Source organism: Condylura cristata, unplaced genomic scaffold (assembly GCF_000260355.1).
Source record: "Condylura cristata isolate star-nosed mole 26May11 unplaced genomic scaffold, ConCri1.0 scaffold00009, whole genome shotgun sequence".
NCBI classification, from domain to species: Eukaryota; Metazoa; Chordata; class Mammalia; order Eulipotyphla; family Talpidae; genus Condylura; species Condylura cristata.
In genome coordinates, this window is record NW_004567110.1 from 30,017,850 (window position 1) to 30,028,131 (window position 10,282).

The 10,282-nt window shown below is 37.2% G+C and overlaps 1 protein-coding gene across 1 annotated transcript in view; it reads right to left on the reverse strand.

Moving 5' to 3' along the window:
• Positions 1-1,076: 1,076 nt before the first annotated feature.
• The window catches only part of PLEKHF2 (pleckstrin homology domain containing, family F (with FYVE domain) member 2), a 20,971-nt gene continuing 11,765 nt past the window's right edge, over positions 1,077-10,282 (reverse strand). Inside the window, exon 2 of the mRNA XM_004679715.2 lies at positions 1,077-2,524. Coding sequence (XP_004679772.1) covers positions 1,761-2,510 — 750 coding nt within the window. The 5' untranslated portion in view covers positions 2,511-2,524 and the 3' untranslated portion in view covers positions 1,077-1,760. The remainder of the gene's footprint in view (positions 2,525-10,282) is intronic.

Consider the following 10,282-nt stretch of genomic DNA (forward strand, 5'->3'; position numbering starts at 1 on the left):
CAAGCTGTAAATATTTTTTTATTGTAAAAACAGAATCAAAGAGTCTGACAATGTAAATATTATCTCAGAACATATCCCCTTGGTTCCCGAATTTGCTCGGTTCCTGTTTCCACAAATCTCCATTAGCAATTCCTGGGTTTCATGATCCTTTTCAGATACATTGATTGATATGTATATATTGCTTAGGAAGAAAAGTCCATTTGATATTAAAACAAAAACCTGTTGTGCCTTCCATGTTCCTACATTACTTCAGATGCTTCCACAATTTAAGAGTAAATACATTAATGCCTCAACCAAACAAAAAATCTGCAACAAGTTACTGAATCAAACCTCTAGTGACATTTGCAATATATCCACAATTAAAGATTTAAAAACAAAAATTGAGAATTTAAAATAAACTTGACTGATTTTTCATATTTGAAAGATTGTAGTTATTTGCAGCATATAAATGGAGAGTAGTGCAAAATGCATCAAGTTTTTTATGATAAATGTACTTTCAACCTAGTGGCTGCCTCAAAAGCAAAATGTGAAAAATTACCACTTCTCAAAAATGATGAAGAATAACGCAATAAAGTTGACAATTTAGAAAGTTCAATTGCTACTCTATTTCCATAAACTGCAAAATGCAGAGCAGATTAAACTTTACAAAAATAGAAATATTGCTTGGGACTTTTACGAAACTTTTATAAAATATAACACTTTGTAAATTCAAGATAGTTTCACACAGAAATAGACAATACTTCCACAGATACGAAGTCTAGTGAAACTTAACTAGTCAAACTGGCTTGTGTTGATCATTCCTCCACATCATTCCTTGCAAATCTTCGGTCTAAACAGAATGTGCTCTATCATGGCTTTCTTTTTTAATTACTCGTTTAATTTTAAGGGTTTTGTAAGATTTCTCAATTTAGAAATAACATTAAAGCAGATAAACTTACTCCTACAAATGTCTTACTAAAAAGTAGAAACTAATATAATTTTATATTTTATAAACTTCAAATCAAATTTCTAGAATGACACCTTATTAATTTAAAACATATTTGACAATTATAATTTGGTACCTACAAAATGTTAAAATATAATCACAGCTACTTTATGCAAAAATATTCATATAGAATGAAGAGTTTCTAAATTTATTTATTTATAGCTGTCAGATGAGAAGTATTTTCTAATTACACCCATTCATACACATTCACTTTATCACCTCAGGGAGCACCAGTGTATTGTTCAAACAAGTGAAAAAGAAAGAAGGTAGGGGACCATTTTATAAAACAGTGCTAATATAAGGCACCACTTGGAATACAAAAAAGCCAAAGTATTCCCAAATTTTATATATATTTTTACTGGTGTCTTAATCTTTGGAGAAAATGATTAGGAAAATGTTAACAATTTTACTGACTAAATCTTACTCCTTTTTTTCATCACTTTTTGTTTTTCATTTTTCCATGTAACAGAACATATAACATGATCTGTTAAATAAATATTTTTCCCCAACCTTCCAAAAAATAATCTAGAAATAAACAAAAAGAAGCCAAAAATTTATCTGATTGATTTGCAATCTGTCACTGGAGACAGCGGAGAGATGGGAGAGGGGTTAACAACGGGACATATTTTCTACAGAGTATACTGAGGCACATAGGTTAAAAGTTTTTCAGGCAAATTCATGGCTAGAGCAAAATCGAGAGCTCAGAATTTTAAATTCCTCCCCAAAGCTGATTTCTCAAATAGTCACACCCAATTAAGTATTTGAAAATATGCCCTTAGTCACTGCTATCGTCATCATCGTCATCGTCAGATACATCGTTTAAAGGAGACTTCAGTGACTGGCTGTAAGAGTCCGACCGAGTGGGCTGGCATGTGGCCATGTCCCCAGCAGAAAGCAGGTCATAGCAGAAGTCACAAATCCGCACAGGCTTAGAGGACTGGCTGGGAAGAAGAAACCTCTTTTCAGAGCAGGGCCCACAGACAACAAAACCACACTTGCGGCAATGGTGGCGACGATTAACAGGTGTGAACTTTGCTTTCTGACAACGCATACACACAGTCGCCTCAGAGTCAGGAACCCAGACAGCAGCATGTTCATTACTAGGTGTCTTCCCACTTTTGGAGAGTAAATCAGTAACACATTTATTTATGTGATTCATCCATTCTGACTTCTCCGTGGCAGTAGCAGCATAAACTGCAAAGGATTTGGTTGGTGTCTTAATAAGCCATCCATTCCTCAGGTCTCCTTCATCTTTGATGGAATCAATAGTGACATTTTCCAGGGGAATAATATGTTGTTTATTGTATTTTTTCTTCTGGATGACAATATTACCATATACAAGAATATCATTAAATAAAAAAAACTGCCTTGCTTTTGGCTTTTTTCTACACAATTTAGTCAATACTCCTTCTCCAATAAGAACCCGTCCAGGTATAGTTAAGGGTTGACCAGCTGCTCCAAAACAATTTTCCACTATATTTATGCGCCTAGTATTTGCTTCACTGTTTGCCAAGCGATCCACCATCTTTTGTTAACAGCCTTAAAAAAAAAGAAAATGAAATTAGTACACAAATTACAATTTCATACTAGATCATAAAAATCTAAATTAAATGTGACAAACCATAATTTTTAACCAGTAACAAAATACTCCCAAACTGTTTCCCTCTAATAAGATAATCTCTAAACCTATCAACAGAGTTAACACCTCAAGTTTTATAATCATTGAAAAATAATTAACTATGTTCATATAGCACCACACAATTAGGTGTGTGTAAAAGTATAAATTTCTTACAAACAAAAAAAAAAACTGGACAATGAATAAGTCATCTCTGAAAAATAATAAGCCCAGTCCCATGACATTCAGTCTCAAAGGGATTCTGAACAAGAAGGTCAACTATTATATAAATTAAGAGAGATAACTATGATCTTTTCAGTAGATAAGGCCATTAAGCTAACACCTTCATTTCTCACCTATATTAACAGATCTATTTCCATCATATCTCACTGACCCCAATATCAATCTTCAGGTAATGATCTCTCAAAAACAAATGTAATCATGCTGTTACTCAAAATGACTCCCCTAAACTTATAAAATGTGGATTCTTTACCATGGCATTTAAGGGCCTTCGTAATGTTTCTTCTTTATTTCCCCAGATTCATCATAAATCACTCTTCACCTCAAACTTTATGTTCTAAGAATACCTTACTATTTGTAATCCATTTCATCTAAACAGGTCTCTCTCTTACTCACCTTTAAAGACTCAATGCTCCTATTTCAGGAAGCCTTCCTTATATTCTAATATTAGGCTAAAACTTTCCTCTGTGCTTTTCATATTCTACATACCTTTTACCTTCTCCCCCCCCCCCTTTTTTTTGGGAAACATTTATTTATGCACACAGAACTGGGGTACAAGCCAGAGGTGCAGGTGTGGTGAGAGGATTCGACAGAGACAGAGTGGGGAGCAGAACGGGCATATTGATGAAGTACACTGCTGAGGGGACCAGGAGAGGTCTGCAAAGCCATGTGGATCACCTACGAGGCCGGGGATGGAATTTGCACTGAAGCGGCTGCGGCCAGGTTGCAGTGCTGCATCCTAACCTGCTGCGCCAGCAGGGTGGGCCCTAGCTTCACTTTTTTTTTTTTTTTTTAAGATTTATTTGTGCATACAGAACTGGGGTACAGGCCAGAGGCTCAGGGGCGGCGAGAGGCTTCACCAGAGACAGTGGGGAGCAGAACAGGCAGACCGACGAAGTACACTGCTGAGGGGAGCAGCGGGCGGGTCAGGAGAGGTCTGCCGCGCCATGTGGTCACCTCCGGGGCAGGTGGGAATCAAACTCATGCAGAAGTGGCTTTAGATTCTTAGTGCAGTGCTTTAACCCGCTGCACCACCAGGGAGGGCCCTAGCTTCACTTTTAAGAGTAAAATCTGTCTCCTCCAGTCTCCAGTGAAACCTAAAAAGCAGAGACTGCCTGATCTCTACCACTTCAAACTATGCCATGAGACGCAGCAAAAAAAAATAGTTCAAGAACTATTAAGAACATCATTTTGATAATGTGCAAAAAAAACCCGTTACTTGTTTAACCTTAAAGGATCATAGATTTTTCTCTAGATCAAATATTAACTTCACTGAAGTCCCAGGGTTTGTGCCTTGTTTTAGACTTACCAATCTACTACAGTCAAGTCATATCAGAGTGAAGCATTTAAAGACTAACAGCATAGTCTGACTTCCAATATTCAGCAACACTAATGATACTCTAATACTTCTTGGCCTCTATTATAAAGGACAGGAGAATTCTGATTACTTCTGAATTGTCTTTCTCCCAACCACAGGTCCTTTAAAAAAACCCTCTGTCCTCCATAAGAGTGGGCCCTGTCCTGAAAGCTATTTCTAAGAATCAATGTGGCAATCCATGGTCCCAAAAATGTGATGGTTTCTCTTTCTAATCAAGACAAAGTATCAGTGAATAGAGGTCCATTAGCCAATGCACAAGTGCATCGTAGCTAAAGAAATAAAGACAATTAAAAGCCATAAAAAGAGTTCCATTTTATTCACAATTAAAGAAGTATTAGAGCATTAGAATAGTTTTTCATCCTAAAACATCAGGATATTTTTAGATTAACAAAAAAAAAAAAATTACCTAAGATGCAGTACTACCGAAGAGTACAGGGAACAGACATCTCCATACATTACAGATATTTGTGTACCAAATAAACTTGATATTTAATCAAAAGAAATTTCAAGTGTGTAAGTATAAATACAAGGATTATTTAATACAACACTGTCTGTAAGAGAAAAAAACTGGAAAAATTCCACCAATAGGAGGGGTTTGAACAAGTTATGATACACCATTAACATGCTAGATATCTGTTAAGATTGAGATAGATCTAAAGACAGCACTATGTGGAAATTCTCATGCTATCTAGGTAGAAAGAGTTGAACATCTTGGATATAATTTTGTCTAAATATATAAACAAAAAATAGTTTTAAACATATATTTCATCAAATCTAAAATGCTAAATATTTTAACACACAACTACATGTGCCACTGAGAAAAAAATGCTATAAGTTAAATCATATCTTTGGTTATGACATCCCAATTTCAGAAAGATAGTAAAACATGTTCATCTTTATGCTCAATGAAATATGGTATAAACTCCTACTCACAGACAACTGTAAGTGTACACACACACAGAAATAAAATTTAAAAACTACACACCACACTATCAACAATGGTTACTTCTGGAAAGTACAAAATGAATATTTCATATTTTATATTATATTCAAACACTCAAGTGTTTGTTGTGCCAGGCACTGAAATAAGTACAAGAATGGAAACAAACAAGATAGTCAAGGTTTCTGCTATCCAAAGGTTTACTAGACAGCAGGAGAAGGGAGAAACAGAAAACATAATTGAGAACTAAGTAATATATATATATGTAATATATATATATTAGAGTTAATATTCTTTTTTTTTAAGATTTATTTATTTATTCATACAGAACTGGGGTACAGGCCAGAGATGCAGAGGGTGAGAGGATTCACCAGAGACAGAGCGGGATGCAGAACAGGCAGATCGACGAAGTACACTGCTGAGGGGAGCAGCGGGCGGGTCAGGAGAGGTCTGCCACACCAAGTGGATCTCCTCCAGGGCAGGCGGGGATCGAACTCATGCAGAAGTGGCTTAAGCTTCTTAGTGCTGTGCTTTAAACCCGCTGCGCCATCAGGGAGGGCCCTAATAATTTTTTTTAATCAACTGGGAGCGCTAGTCAGAAGGCCATTCTAAAATAGCATCATTTTAGTTAGTAAAGAGAACCTAGATTTGAAGACATTACGGGTAGGGATAGGGCAAATATTCCAGGCCAAAAAGAATAACTGCAAAGGCAAGAAAGAATTGACCCTTTTTGATAACTGAATATATAGATTTATTCCATTTGAATTAACTGCTGCTTCTAGTCATTGGGACACACAGTTATTAGTCAACTCCAATGCAGCTTCCTGTTGATAACTAATGGAACTACTATCACCACAAATCCACGCAGTGCTTTCCACATTATCTTTTGATTTTAATTCTCAAATTCCTGTGAAGTAACTAGAGAAGTTTTTACTATCTCCCAAAGAAGTATCTAATATTAGGTGAAATATGCACTGAATGAGAAATTAGGGCACAAAGACAGAGTCTGGTCAATAACATGAGCCCAACAGCCTGGAATTAATTCTGTGCATTGGCAGCCCAAGGAATAGTGACCACTTGGCATGCATTTCCCTTTCCCATTCACTACTGTATTACCTACTCAGAACAACCTCAGGATAGTCACAAAAAATCAGACCCATTTAAAGTAAATAAACAGATATAAAGTTAAGTATGCTGCCCATGATGCCCACAGAACTGCAGCTCAAATCTGACTTCTCTGTTATAGCACATTACTGCACATTAATTATTCCTTAAGGCTCCACTGACTCTACAAGAAATAAAAATACTGCTATTTCTGGATTTATACTGCAAATTCTAAAAATTCTGAAGATAAAAGAATACTAACTTGAGCAAAGATACTCAAAGGATAGGTCATGATTTATCACAGCCCCCTTATACTGTTTCGTTGTCGGAGATTTGCAGTATATTAGGGGTGAACATCCTCAAAAATCTTTTCCTCCTCTTCAAGAATGATGCAACATAAAAGGCCTGGAGCCTTATTAGTTAGAATTTGGCTAAAACAAACAGCTTGCAAAATATGACAGTGACCACCTAAGAAATACATTTCATACTGCAAAATTAAATAGACTAGTCACACAATTTTTCATACTCTAAACATTATTTTCTGTTATCTTCACTTACCTTAATGACAGTTGCTGGCAACTTGAAGAATTTCACTTATAGACTGTAACCTCAGCCCCTTTCATTATCTCTGTTGATCTCCAAATAGTCTACGTGCATGTCTGACATGAGAGGGAAACAGCAAGCTAAAAAACCCAGGAAGACACAAAATGCCCTACACATACCCCAGAGAGTCTGAGGGAATGGGGGCAGAGGTAGGGAGGAGAGACAAAGTACCACATTTGTCTGGGTCACTGCTGGAAATAGCCCAAAGCAAGGTTCACTGGGAAACTAGATCAAGACACTAGCCTTTACACTGGGACCTCTACCCTCCCCAAAGTCCAAATTCAAATTACTACCAACACACAGAGGTTACCCAAGCAGCAAGAAATCTCAAAGTCTTCTGTGCTGAGTACTAGACCACAAGATTACTTATCAAGGATTGATTCCTTTGTTTATTTTACTCTTGGGGGTGGGGAGAGGACATAGGAAGATAAAGCAGAAGACAACTTTAACATGTGGCCCAATTGGCTTAAGTGGTCTACTTTTCTTAAGAATACCAGCGAATACAGGAAGAGTTAGGAAGAAACCTCCCCCATCTTCAGGCACAGATGTCTTCTTTGGACAGATTACAGGAAGTAAAATTATTGGGACAAAGACACAAACTGAAGAATTGAAGACTCTTGTAACCTTCCACAAAACCTCCATTCTGAAAAATACACCAGTTCACCAAGCAGCACAATGAGTGGACCCACCCCATCTTATCTCACATGCATACTATTTTTCTTTAAAATTTTCAGCAAACAGGATAGATTTTAAAAGGGCTTTTGTTCATTTTGTTCACTTCTCTTTATTTATTCATTCCATAATGATTTGTTGAGGGCTTTCTAGGTGCTGTGTATTATTCTTTTCAGAGTCTGGAGCTTTAGTGAACAAGAAAGATAGTAAGTAAACAAGTAAGGTGATCCAAAAGGTGAAGTACAATGATGGATACTGGCAGGGGGCCAAAATAAAGGAAAAACTCATTTAGATTGAGTGGCTCAAAAAACCTGAAGTAGTGGTATATAAGCGGGTCTTAAAGGATGAGTCAGCAATGCAAAGGAACTAATACTATTGGGCAATGATTCTAAGACAGGAAAGAATTGTACTTTCAAAATTTTATTTCACATACTTAGTAAACCAGACATTTTATAATGTATTTCTTAATCACCTGTATTTTCTAAGCTCATATTTGGGGCTATTAATCTGTATGAATGTTATACACATGAAGGCTACTAACCAATTTATTTCCTTGCTATTTCTAGCATATTCTACTTTTTATTGTATTTGACATAATAACAATTTCTTAGCTCAATGTACAGATCTTTTCCTTGTGGGCTTTTATTATTATTATTATTATTATTATGCATAAGCTTCTCTTATTCGGATATCATATGCACCTATTTATTACTTTTTACAATATGAATTTTTCTTTTAATACTTTTGTAACAGGGTGGTCCTTAGGAAAAGGGGAAGTTCCAGGTTCCCTGCCCCACCTAGGAGGGTGGAGCTGAGCTGAGAAAAAGGAGAGAAGAGAAGGAAGAAGAGAAGAAAGAGAAGGAAGCTGGATGGAGAACAAGAAGGAGACTGAGGAAGCCACATAGAGCAGCAAGCATGTGAGGAAGAAACAGTGCTTGTTTCCTGACCCTGGACTGGTTAAGGCAGATGTGGGTGAGATACCTGTAGGGAGGTGACTATGGCAGTGTTTATACTGATTTTGATTTTGCTCTTTTCCTCCTAGATTTGTCTGGCCATTTTGGACCCTTTTCCATGGGTCCTGGCTAGAAGGTACTTTAGTCTTGTGGCAGCTTTCAGGCCTTGCTTTGGACCAACCCCTTCTGGGTTGACTTTTGCCCATGGGTAACTTCAGGTGTTTGATTTAGAAGTTATATTCTTTGTGTTCCGTACTGTATATTCACTGTATTAAAGTCCCTTTTCATTAAAGTTTCGTGTTTGTCTTGATGCGGCGAGTGGCAGAACCCACTTAGAGCAGGCAGGTTTGGGGCTTCAGGGGTGCCCCTCTCTCCCTGTCCTGTAACAGATTTGGGGAGCCCTGTAACACTTTCACCTGAAACTTATTCTGGCATATTTCAAAATTCTTTTGAAATATGTGCATTCTAAAAGAGCTAATGAATTGCTCCAGAAACAAGATTTCCTCATTTATAAGTGGGAATACCAGTATGTCAGGAGAAGATTAAACAAGATAACACTTACAAAATTTCCCACAAGTAGTCAACAAGTAGTAACACTCCGTAATGAAATAATCTAATGTGATGATTTGTGTATTCTAAGATCTGCTTCTGGATTGTCTGATCTAATCCATTAATTTGCTTTTTAATTCTTGTGTCAGTATCAATGTACTTGGCAGGACTAGTTTAGACTATCTACCACTACCTAACTTTCTCAAAAAAAGTTTTTATTAACTCCCCATTTTGTGTCGAGGTGTAATCTATTTAGAGCTGTGGTTTTTCAACCTTAACTGTACTCTGGGCAAGAGGGAAGCTATAGCCATCAACACACCAGAACAGTCACCCCAATTTACTATCTGGGCTAAAAATACTCCATTTTTTAACATTAAAATTATTTCATGACTAATAAAAATGAAGGGGTAGTGGGGGCCTCTCTGGTGGCGCAAGGGATTAAGTCACAGCACTATGAAGCTACGCACACAGCCAACGCAGCTCAGGTTTGATCCCAGCTCAGGTTTGATCCCAGGATCCCACCCTCATGGCATGGCAGACCTCTCTGGACCCACCTGCTGGTCCCCTCAGCAGCAGTGTACATCAGTACATCTGCCTGTTCCGCTCCCCACTGTCTCTGGTGAATTCTCTCATTCCCTCCCCACACCTCTGGGCTGTAGCCCACTCCTTGTATGCATAAATAAATAAATCTTAATAGTGATAGTAAAAAAAACAACGTTAAGAGCAATCTTTATAAAATTTAAACAGCCTATTTTGTATTCCACATTTGTCTGGTGAAATTATCAAAATAACATTCTTTGAATGCAACTAACTTCATTAATTATCATACACAAATCGATATTTCCATCTTATTTTTGGAAATATTGTTTACTCATTAATTCTAAATTTAAGAAAACAGCTACAAATCATCTGAAGAATTGGTCTGAGATTTCACCCATGACTCACCATCACTGATTACTTTAGGTTTTGCTGTTTCTTTGCACTCATCTCCTGACTCGTCTAATAGTTCTAAAATGTCTACCCTTGCCAATCTTTGTCTCTGCCATTAAAGATGGCAAGTGAAAAAAAAATTTTTTTAAAGATTTATTTATTTATTTATATAGAGCTGGGTACAGGCCAGAGATGCAGAGGGTGAGAGGATTCAACAGAGACAGAGAGGGGAGCAGAACAGGCAGATCCACGAAGTACACTGCAGAGGGGAGCAGCGGGCGGGTCAGGAGAGGTCTGCCGCGCCATGTGGTCA